The sequence below is a fragment of the Porites lutea genome, chromosome 5, assembly GCF_958299795.1.
Source record: "Porites lutea chromosome 5, jaPorLute2.1, whole genome shotgun sequence".
NCBI lineage: Eukaryota > Metazoa > Cnidaria > Anthozoa > Scleractinia > Poritidae > Porites > Porites lutea.
Window position 1 is genome coordinate 14,144,916 of NC_133205.1, and position 12,723 is coordinate 14,157,638.

General features: G+C 37.9%; 1 protein-coding gene across 1 annotated transcript in view; it reads right to left on the reverse strand.

Annotated features, from left to right (window-relative positions):
- The window catches only part of LOC140937934 (uncharacterized), a 39,670-nt gene that overhangs the window by 19,019 nt on the left and 7,928 nt on the right, over nt 1-12,723 (reverse strand). Inside the window, exons 2-4 of the mRNA XM_073387494.1 lie at nt 9,337-9,727; nt 8,479-8,550; nt 2,275-2,310 (exon numbers count right to left, since the gene is read on the reverse strand). Coding sequence (XP_073243595.1) covers nt 2,275-2,310; nt 8,479-8,550; nt 9,337-9,727 — 499 coding nt within the window. The remainder of the gene's footprint in view (nt 1-2,274; nt 2,311-8,478; nt 8,551-9,336; nt 9,728-12,723) is intronic.

The following is a 12,723-nucleotide window of genomic DNA, read 5'->3' on the forward strand; positions in this document are numbered from 1 at the left end:
GGCCCCCGTGATCTGTCCCTGGCGCCTCACGTGATTGCATTCCTTCACATTGCTGAGAATCAAACGATGGCGGGCTTTTCCATAAACAAACAAGGAAGGTCTTATATCCGCGGTAAAAGCGTAGGCGATAGCTGATAAAAATCAAAAGTAAAAGAAAAGAAAAGAAATATTATAGAACGCTTGTAGCTGGATCATGTTATTACTAAACGAAAGCGAATAAACGACGACTAGTGCCAAAGCGCGGGCAAGGAAATGTGAAGGAATGTTATCAGGTGCGTTTACCTTTTGAGCCAACATCTTTTTAGACACGAGACCAAAAACGATCACCTTTGTCGCTAACGGAAACTCTTTCGCACGTCTCCGGAAAAACAGTCTACCTGTTTCGGTAGTATGTGCTCTACTCGATAACCTTTATTTTGCTGAACACTGACCCGAGGCAACGAAAATGGATTTGTTCACTTGCTGATAATCACTGGGATTGAAATTTATGCTCAGGTTAGGACAATCTTTAAAATCATACCTTGTGTTTTTTTGTCTCCGGTGAGGCGCGATTTGCTGATCGGTGACTGCTTTGTTAGCGTGAATGCGTGAGTACGTATGTACACGTAAATACACGTAGGTAAATGTTTGTTTCAAAGCACGACAGGGCTGTAATTCTTATTCTTATCGGCTGCAACATATATCTGAGGAATAGCAAGGAATAATATGAATTATGGGGATGTATAAAATCAAACCAAATGCCCGGAAATACTCCCGCGTCGCGAACAATGAATTTGAACAGGGGCACCCAACGAGAATATAGTTCAAAACCATTTAAACAAAGCTTGGTTAAACGTATTTTAGTATTTAAACGGTAGAAATGGGTATATTTTTATCCCCTTAAAATTTTTCATCTGTTCGGATTTCCTAGCTGCAAGTCTAGTGATCCGAAATTATAGGGATCAAAACTTACCTTTTCGAAAATTGCAGCCAGTAAAAAAGCTCCCAAAAATTCTAGGTGACCTTTTTTAGGGTAAAAATCCGTTAAAAATGGGCGATTATGCCATATTTTATATGTTCGAAAATCCTAGGAGAGGCAGCCAAGCAAGAAAGTTTACAACAAATTTTGCGAAAATTCTGGATCTCGAATCGTCTTCCGAACAGATATTTTCCCGAAAACCCGAAAATTGACGTTGGGTGCCCCTGTTTGAATTATGTAAATTCCTCGCGTACATCTAACGCGCTTCCGGTTGGTTTAAAACAATCAACTACTGTCAGTTTTGCGCAGTATCGTTAACCCGTCTCTTTAATGCTACGGAAACAAGAGCAGGAAAGATACCGATGAGCCGCCTTGGCTAGTTCAAATTGCTTGGAAATAAACTTTACGTATTTACCTCATATTGACAAATTATGCAAATGTCGATATCTTTATACGACCCAGTGCAAACTTTAAGCTTTCAACCTTACTGGGCTTAAATAATTATAGGTTAGCTATGGGATTGACTTCTTTAATATAAATTCCCATTTTATCTAGTTTTATACTTTCTAGTGCTATTTTGCTTTCTTTCTAACATGGGATATGTATTTTATCTTGTGCAAAAATTAACAACTAATGAATGAAGTATCTTATGAAGAATTATTGAGATCGAGGAGGGTGTTATCCGTCGAGGCCTACAACACCCTCCTCGATCTCCATAATTCTTCACATGATACGAAAGCCGAATTCAATAATTGCTTTATTATTCATTCAAAATAATTCCTAGTGTAAAACATAGCTAAAAGATGCTTACCTCCATCGATGTTAAGTTCATCTTCGATAGTGCACGATTAGAGTTGTTCAGCTCCGCAAATATTCTCCAAATAGCAGATGCCACCCTTCGAGTTGTCTTCTTGCTGTTCTTGCCAGGCTTTTAGCTATTATTTCGCCTACTTCTTACTCTTGAAACGAGTGAAATGTCCGCCATTTTTGTCTTCAGAACCCTAATAACTCGACCTCGTCCCCAAGTCTTCGGTTAACGATGAATTAACCTGCAAGAAGGCTGCACTTTTGACGTCATATGTAGATCAATCACAAAATTCTTCCAAATTTGGTCATCAGTAGCTGGTTATGGTAAATTATGCATGCATGTGCTTTTAGCCAATCAGGATCGGGGAAATATTTTGAATGAATAATAAACGCCATTATTACCGTTACTACTATTATCTATCTGAAAGGCCTGAGTGGACACTGATCCACATCACAGCCTCAACAAAATCATTGATAACCCACCTTATCAAAGCGCAAAATCTACTTACTTTCAAATAAAAACGCAACGGTAGACTTGTAATGTCCTGCAATAGAACGTTCAATTACATTAGTTATGTCATCAGATTGTATCCACCGTATTCACAAATGGCGGCTGACCTGGGGCGAGTTGGCGGCCAACGTGGAAAAGAGGCGTTGTAGAATAAGAATTACAGGTCATCGAAGAAATGACTACATTAACATCTCCGTCACTCCCGGGTCATCTTTAGCTGGAAGAAATCCAGCAAAGCTAAGAAATGAAGAGCGACGTTCCTGGTTTCAATGCAGAAATGATCCTGCGAAAGGAGTACGTACAAAAGCTCAACTTGTAAAGCGGTAAGCGCGATCCAATTTGACATTTGATCATTTCTGTTCTGTACAGTCAAGGATGACCTAAGGATCTGAATAGGGGTACCTCGATAACACTAAGCACTTCATTTTTTGGCTTTGTAACATGAAACAGTTAAACATTTTAGGCATTTTAACACTAACAGTAAAAAATTCTTTAAAAAAGGAAATTTTCTCCAGAAAGAAGCCAAAACGGCTCCAAAAATTTTGTTTAGTATATCAAGGAGTTTTCGGCCATTTTACAATTCCGGGTTATTTCCGACGATTTCCGAATGCTACCGACGATTCTCGAAGACGGTCGAATATTCCCGAAGACTAGTGTAGAGGTCCGACTATTGCCAAAGATGTCCGAAGAATCCTCCAAACACTTAACAGTATTTTTTTCGGAAACAGTAGACATTAAAAAATTGGCCAATTTAACAACAAACACTAAAAATTATGGGCAAACAGCACTAAACCCTAAACCCCATTCAGACCCTCTCACCCGAGTGTTTGGACATTTCACGTTGTAATCTTTAGGCATAGTTTTGTTAACTTCCTCTCTGCTCGGAAAAATGCTAATAGTGCCAAAACGGAGAAACATAAACTTGAACCACGAGATAAAATTCTGCTCACTGTCGGCTGACTGTAGATATGCCATAAAAATGCCAAATGGTTTTCATGAAAGCCCTGACGCAGTTGACAGGTCACCAAAACAAATTCTTCCTCCGGCTTAAAGGTTTTTCTTCGCCCACGTCTGTTACAATCTTTTTGTTTATTTTTCTCATCGTAAAGATTTTCGTCTACCTACGGAACGATAATAACGAATGTTTTGCAACAGTTTCTACAGTCCAGTCGTTGTTTTTCCTGAGATCGATGATTAATTTCCACTTTTGAATTCACCAGATCAGCTTCATCTGTAGCTAAGCGTGATTTTACATTCGACAACTCTTCACTTAAACAAGCAATTTCCTTCTGAGGTTGTAACAGCTGCATTTTTAACTAATCGTGCGATTCCTGTAACTTAGCACATATTGAAGTAGTTTGAAATTGTATCCTCCGCTGAAGAATGTCTGGTGTCTAATCATGCTAATGTGATAGTGCTAGTACAGGATAAATACTCCAGTTCCCTTGCTTTTCTCAGGGAATGGACTTCTGTCCAATGGCGGATGTTTTTCTCCGAGGAGACTCGCGGTTACACCACGCAAAAACTTTGAAGGAACTGCGTCCTTCAATATTTTAATAATTCCGTTAATGTCGCAGTTCCTTTAGCTCGGCTTTAAATTAAAGTCTAATAAAAACAAGACAACAAAAACTTCGGCGTAAAGGGGGGAACACGTCCAAAGGGAGGGAAGGGTGGGAATTACAAAACTTTAGGACGGTTGAACTATTACAACTTAGCAGTACAGCTCAGAATGAGACAGGATTTTAAATAGGCTTTTTATAGTCGACCCGCTCACAGTGGGCAAGCCAATGATAAATGCTGTACTACCGAATGGAACGTGCACTTGAAGTGCTCCACGAGATATGTTTGAGGGAAATTACTTTTACTGGCCATTCAAAAAGAGCGATACATTAGAAACTAGCCTCAACTGCACCATAAACAAGGATTGCTAATGTATCTGTAATTTCCCAACTGTGGAAGTAAACTTGCGTCCCACCCAGTAATTTCACCTATACCACGAGTAAAACTCTAGCAGATATGACAAGGGCTAACATAGCGTTGCGTTACATGTTGCTGATTGAGGCCGTCACGCTCTATTAACTGAGTTTTGCGACTAAGTTGCAAAACTTTCTTTTTTTCCCACCGAGACCTGTTTTATTTCGTCTCTACGAAAATGTAGCGAACAGACCTTGATAGTTTTCGTTAATGAAAAGTTTGGGCCATCACCTCTTCGGATTTTCTGTAGGCATTGCGAATGTTTTGATCCGTTGGAAATGTAAAGAATCCTACTCTGTTCTCTTGAGGATCTACGGTTCCCATTTGGTTGCAAAGAGGGACAACAATAAATTTATGTTTATCGTTAGGCCTTGACGACATCCCAAGAAACCTGTAATTCTAAAAGAACTCCACGAAAACCTCATTAATAGAAGAAACCACCGCTCTGAACGCTCTGTATGTTGACTGAAACTCTGCTGTCAGCGAGAGATTATAATTTTTGTTTATCCAACAACGTCTCGTTCTGATGATCAGCAGTTTTTTATCGCGCGTCCGCCATTTGTTAATACGGTCTATAAAGCCCAGTGAACCACACAGGAGGAGTCAATGGGTTTTGTAACATTTCCTTTGGTTTTTCACCATGCATACTAATATTTGTAAATGTACAACCTTTGTTTAGCTTATTTACACTTTTGAACAATTAAGGTGTATTTTGATTTGCGATCTACAAAGCAATCAAGCAAAAGCCGTGAAAATTCCATTCGTTTCGAAAAGTCCGCTCAAACTTTGTGGCAAGCACCTACAGTCAAGTGCAGTGAAGAACTGCACGGCGCAGTACAGTTCAGTGAAGGGTTGCAGTTACCTTTAAATGGTGAGGAGTCAATTAGGAATAGCAACAGGTCAATAAACATGGACCTCGCCAAATTGTCGGTTACGTCAGGTGGACAGCCTTGTCCTCTAGCATTGGTAAGGTTACATTACATATGGGGGTACCTTAAATCTAGGGACGAGTTCACTTATACCGCCAGTTATGCAAGGTGCATTGTGTGAAAATATTCAAAAAATAAAATGGAAATTTACACAACAGCATTTTTGGCTTAATTGCTTTATTTAGAAGCACACAGGCTGGTAACAATCTTTCTGGGGCAAATAACATGAATATTCGGGCACTGAACACATATTGAGCACTAGATGCAAATAATAATTGATGGGTGACTTGCATTTAATGGCGTGTTACATAAAGTTAACAAGCTTTCTTGTGAGGGGCACATACCATACAGGGGTACCTTATATATAGGGAAGAGTTGATGCATACCACCAGTTAAGTCAAGATTTGATGAGATTTTGGAGTTATGAATCTTTATTTTGAACCATTTTTCAGCGCTGGCGTTCTGTATAATTCCGGGAGCTAGGGTTCGATTTTTTGCTTTTGCACAATAATGCTTGACAAAGAACAGGATTCGTACTCTACTTAGCACTTCAAATTCCCTGACTTTCCATGACTTTTTCCATGACCATTTAAGTTTTCCTAGACCTTAGGTTTAGCTATCACTTCAAAAAAAAATTAGGACTTTCCTTGTTTTCGGGTATTTATGGACCTTAAACAGTTCAACAGACACAAACTCTGGTGTCTACCAAAAAGCGTGCCGTTCCGTTGTTCAATCACTTCTCTCTATCTTACATTATCCTTGCCTTGTCATAGGTAGTAACTAACCTATCAAACAAAACCTTAAATTTCCATCGACTATTAAATTCCATGACTTTCCATGCCTGGAAAATGAAATGCTAAAATTCCATGACTTTCCAGGTTTTTCATGACCTGTACGAACCCTGAAGAAACTTGAAGAAAAGACTATCGATTCCTATTCGTCATATGTTCCCTTGTTTGGTTTCTGTACACCGCAAAATGTTAATTCAGCGGCAAACTTCGTGTTTAAATCAAGATTGGTCTCCCTCGCGTGGTTCTGGTGCTATGTGGATCATACTTTTCCAGAAATGTTTATCTCTCCACTCTCGGAGTTTGAACAACATATGAACAGTAGTGATCCCAGGCCAGATACTGGTTCGTCAATGCAGTTGGAGATCCAACAGGCTTCAGAGCCCCCATAATTCAAAGCCTCCGCCAGGAGATTTTAATAATTCCAGAACTCGATGGCCGCAAAGTGAAAAACCACTGCAAACTTCGAGATCATGCACACTTATCGTTTTTCGATAGCAAACTAGGAAGCTGTCAGCCGATCTGCGGCATTACTATTACGAATAAAAGCTTTGGCTTTGCAAAAGCGGTCCTTGTTTGTTCTTTTCACACTAGCGGGAAGAACCCGCCATCTTGGATGTAGCAATATTATGCGCAGTAGAGGGTACACAGTGCAAAACAAGGAGTTAAAAAACTCCAACTGCATTGACGAGCCAGTATCTGACCTGGGATCGCTACTAAACATATGTTGGTAATATTACATTAACAAGTTATTGTTGGGCAATAATTTATTATTAGAACTCTTTAATATTGATACGGAGCCAAAGATGTCAAAGGATTCTTTAAGTTAGCTGAAGGTATTTTACACATTAAGCATTACATTTGGGGTGTCTGTAAAATGCGGACCGGATACCTGCGGATGGCGGATGCGATGGGAAAAAGCGGATAGAAAAATGCGAATAGGAAAAATGCGGATAGAAAACAAAAAAAAGAGAAAAAATTGCGGCGGACAATGACAACAACAAAAAAATGTCGCTAATTTGGACATATAAATTGCGTTTCTAAAGCATGTTCTTGTCTATAATAAAAAATAGTTTGGTACCCATCATTGGGGAGCAAAGCACGTATGTAAAGTTGTTGGGACAACTTTTGTCATTTGAGGAAAGAAACACGAAACTTCCATAAATAAAAAAGAAACTGGAGAAAATAAGACAAAATAAACCAAAAAATTAAAAAGTGCAAAAAAAAAATTTTGAAGTTAAACAAAAATTTTGAAGTTAAAAAAAAGTTTTAACTTAAAAAGTGAACTACAACTATCAATTTTCAATTTATAGCAAGACATGTTTCGATCGATCTACGATGGGGTTCTACGATCATCTTCACATGCAAGTAATACAGCATGAGATTGTTAATTCAAATCACATACTGTACTACTTGCAACTGAAGATGATCGTAGATCTATCGAAATATGTCTTGTTCTAAATTGAAAGTTGTGGTTGATTTTTTTAAGGATTTTGTTTGCCTGCGACACTGTACATTCCAGATCATTTGAATAGTTTTAATCGTTTTGTAAGCACAAATTAAGGATAAAGTTACAGCAAGTATTACTGGTATTTACTGGTTTCTGATTACAGTGTTTGGATTTTGGTATCACACTTAGGCTATATTTCCCTGGGAAAACTCTTGTTAACTATTTACCTAGTTTTTTACCAAAGTTTTTTGTAAGTTTACCTCTTTATCTGTTATTATAAGTAATACCACTGCTGTTGTAACTACGTAGTTCAGTCTTTGCGCCGATCTTTGTTTTATTGTTTATATGTCACATGTGCAGATACTTTTCCCATCATATTTTTGCTTGTCTCAATTTTTTTATCGCAACACACTTCTTACCCATATGTTCCACACTCGTTAGTTATATATCTTGTTGCACGCTCAAATGTCCAGGAATAACTTAGACTATAAAAAATTGTTACTGAAGCTTGAACTGTAAAGAACTTGTTTGTCAGTGTGAACTGTGCTAGTCCCTGTCAAGTTCTACTTTGGCAATTTTTTGTTATGCTCCTTTCCCCTGTATTCGAATAACCATAACAACGGGTGAATTCCTTTTTAATTACTACTTTAATCACAATATGAAGTGGGGAAAAGGAACGAAATACGACAAAAAAGTGTCGTCGGAGGCAGACTGATGTAATTGAGAGAAGATCCAATCTTCTCTCACCCCAAAAACACATAACTGGTGACTGGGTACGAGACTGTATTGACAACGCGTTCTGTACATGAATGTGCTGCTTTTCTTTCCTTTTTTTGTTTATTTTTGCCATCTACATTTTCTCCTTTTGTTCTCCTGAATTTTTTTTCTATCTGCATTTTTCTATCCGCACTTTCCTATCTGCATTTTCCCATCCGCCATCCGCAGGTTTCCGGTCCGCGTTTTACAGACACCCATTACTTTTGTCTAGGTATGAACTGTGTAAAAGCTTTTTCTTCTACCACAAACTAGGAAAGATACAAATACACACATAAAACCTGTACCTGTAAGGGCAAGGCCGTCACTGTAAGGACAAGCCAACATGTCCAGTTCTCCATACCATGCAGTTTTATGGCCTATCAAAGTAGAATTGTAATAACAATAAACTATAAGAACTAGGAATTTCTTTATGAAAGTGATGGTGGGAAACAAGCATATCTGGGATATTGTCCTGTATAAGAACTAAGAACAAACAATGGTGCATTGTAGAAACATTCCCAACAGTTTGTATTTAATGAGATTATCAGCTCCACAGATTAACTTATGGGGGGCATTGCAACTTTTGACACAATGCCTATCTATCAAAGGCACTGTAACAAGCAATTTTTCTAAGTGATTTTAAAACTATAGGCAGACCTTCTACCTTCTATTTTTGTTCAAGATGGCCCAGAATGTAAGCAAAACAGAACCACAGCACTTCAATGAGAGTGAATGTAATGATAATGAATGAGAATGTAATGATTTGCTATCCCTAACTTCAACTGCTTAAAAAAAAAAGAACAAATGCACTTAACAAAAATCTGAAACATATTTTTTTAGTCAAAGATGTTAAGAAGCAAAGGCAATCTTAACTGGCTTCTTTTAGTTACTTTTTGCTGGCATGGACTTAAATTTACAGTTACAACCACTTCCACAGAAAGTTTGTCATTTCTGAATCATGTTAATTTTTTAAAAGGAATAAGCAACAATCTGGAACCATTAAGCTTTCAGAAAATATATGGTTTATAGGGGTATTTATTAAAAGCAACAGTGCTAGCGCCGATGAACACGAGGACTTTACCAGAAAGAATATTAAGTTAAGACTTGCAAATTTGTTAAATGTCACGTAAAATCATGTGCAACATACACTGTGGTTCACTCACCTAAGGCCAGACCACTCAATCCAAACGTGTCAGGCATATAAAGTCGTTTCGGATGCTGCTTAACTTTTGAATGACCTTTATTCAAAATAAAAAAGCCACTTGTTAAGTGTTGTAGGATCTGCTCGACAATTGCCACATTTACCACTTCTTCAGTTATGGTTTTGTTTTCTTTTGTTGCATCCTTCTTTTTTATTAGTTGGTCGTCCAACACTCCCATAACTTTTGAACTCAATCCATGTTCGTTGCTGGGGTTTGTTAGAGTTAGCAAAGCCTTCTCCAACGCTTCAAATGCTTTGTGTTTGGGTCCACTGCCTTGAAAACCATCAACAGCAGTAGTCTTCAAAAATGGAACAAGAGAGGGAACCAGCTTCTTAACTTCTACAGATGGACCCTACACAAAACAAAAGCAGAAAATAAATACTGTATTTCTACTTACATTGAACACACACAAACCACATGACAAAGTGACAGTTACATATACATTCAGTTAAAAGAGATCTGCCAGGGGAGCACTGTTTAGGTCAACTCTCTGAAAATCATTCCATAGTACCTTTGCTCAAAAACAAACAATGCTCCTGCAAAAATGCAAAAAAAAAAATGAAATTCACAACAACAGGTACTTTTTCAGCACTACAGGCTTCAAAATAGGGCTGTGTTGTCATGGTAACATTTCCAGTGCGACAACCAAGCACACAATTTTATAATGCCCCCTATTCTCCCTTTCTTAACTGAATTGGCAATACTGTTTTGTTTATATCTCAGGAGTTTAAGAGGAAAACATTGTGAATTTCCTTAGGAACAAAAGGTTCCACGTAGCCTATATTAATGCACATACACAAGAAAAGACTACCATAGCAGTAAGCTTGCTCAAATTATCACAAAAGAAACGTTATGCGCATGCATAACAAACATTTACCATAGTTTGAAAGGATGCTAGAAATCTGAGTGCAAATAACATAAGATGTCCGACATGGAGAAGACTTACTCCTTTCATTCAGTCATTGTTCCTGCAAAAAAATCTGCTAATCACTAAATGTTTCATAAATGAAGGCTGTACCATAAGGGGAGCCAGAGCCTCTTCTGTGCGCTACATGTATATATATATATATATATATATATATATATATATATATATACATATATAATAATATATATATACCGAAAAGTGAGCATTAGCATTATAACAATGGTTGTACAAGGTGGTGTTGTGACACTTCAGTAACACTGTTTTGCTTACATCTTTGCTTAGAAAAGAGCAACTGAAAGAGTTTTAGTGGTATGCACTTCATGGCTGATAAAAAACAGCTAGACTGTTCACTGTCCCCTGTTTTACTGTAAGATCGTCGAGATCAAGCGCTTTGCGCTACGGGGTTTCATCTTGTGTGGGTGACAAAACTACTTAGGGGACAGGGGACGGTTTGGGAGGAAGGGAGAAAAATAGAGGGACTGTAATAACATCACTGCAGCTCATGTTCAGGAGGCATGACAGGAATTTCACGTCTATTACATTCATTAATTAAGAAACTCCGCTGGCGATGAAAAACATGCCAGACGCGTTTAGCATCGGCTTCGTATGTTTCCAAATATCTCCTTTCGAAACAGTGATTTTATATAGCTTCTTGGACATCCCTCCAGGCTACCATCAATTCAAGACGCGCTGTATCTTGACAATGTCACGGAAAAATAGGGGACTGTGAACATTTTAAAAAACAGCAAGAAAAATCCTATTTATGTTGTTTTGTTCATTATTTAAAAAAATAGTCATATACGCCCTTTTTGCAGGAAGCCCTTGACACCACATAGGAACCTTACAACTACTAATCAATCCAAATCAATCAATGCACACAATCCGTTACTTTTCTCAAACTTTTAACACCACAAAAGCATCACCTTCAGCAGTTCAAGAAACAGTTCTTTAACAACATTTGCTGCGAGGAGGTACTTGGATGCCAGTAAATGAAAAGAAAGAGGTAAGTCCTCATTGATAGTCCATGTGGTTTGTTTGCCCACGAAGCACTCGGCAATTTTAGGGTTAGGATTGTCTTTTTCAGTCTTTAGATCGTTAAACTCTCAATCAGAAAGATTCACAAGGTCTGTTCAACAATCTGAAGTGATCAAAAGTCAAATTATCACTATATTCTCTCAAACGTGATGCGAACTTTTATTCATAATCAACACAGCCAGCCACTACTCTAGCAAATTTCTTTTATTCAAGCTGCTCGAAAAAATCGACCCTGTAGTGCTTCTCATCATCTGTCAAAAAATGCACAAAAGATAGCAAATGATTGGTTTATAATCTATATCAATCTCTCTGTAAAAACAAAAGACAAAAAAATACCAGGGCGGAGAGGCGAAAGGACTGACTCCAGCGGCCATTTTTACGGGCTGTTCAGGGAATTTAGGCGCTGTCATACACGGGCAGTTACCTGTGGTTCAGGGGCGAATGGGTTAACTAAAACTGTTAAGCTGAGCATTTTGTGCTGCGTAAGGAGTTATTTAAAAGCCTCACAATTAAAATATTTCCAAATATCAAACATGTAGACAATGTACTTAGAGTGCATTGAATCACTCACTCCAACAGCACAAAGTATTACAGTAGCCTTATCTATAAACAAGTCACTATTTCCCCCTCTCCATATAACCACAAAACAGTTTTATTTCTGTGGATGTCAACAAGATAATTTGAGAGACTGTCAGCGTAAAGAACATTTTGCCCTTTTAAGTACTTTCTTATGACTAGTAGAACAAAAGAAATATGTTTTTAAGCAATCATTGACCTGACCATGAGCAGCATGATCAGGTTAACTATTTTTGCCCGCTGTCAATATTTTTATCTGGAAAAGGTCAGCTCAGAACAGTCAATTATTTAACGAGCACTAGTTTCATGAAAGGGAATATGCATGAAAATTTTACTTCGCTTTTTAAGTCAGTTATCCTGAAAGTAAGCGATTTTCACTGTCAGAGAAAAGAGCAAGTTCTTGTTTTGCTGCAATGAAAGCATTTTCACCAGTCTGATAATGTACACATGCATTTAGTGCTGGGATTTGGTGCCAGTTAAAACAGTGCTACAAGTTTTTGCAATGCTGAAATTTTTTGTGGACAAAACAGGCAAGTAAGGAGTTTCAAAGTCGCTGGCTTTTTCAGGGAACGTTTAAGCAAATTTATAAAATGCGCTTTACAGTGACAAGAAAAACATTTGCTATTTTGTTTCATTTTCATTCACTGTCATTGCCAACATCCACTTTTTACATAAGGTTCATCCAAGGTTTATTGTTTTTAATGATGAAGATGGCTGGTGCAAGCTGAGGACAATATCCAGATCTGACAAGGCGCATGAAAGGAGATCATTATAGTGCATGAAAAAAGTTTTGGTTTGTTACCAGACGA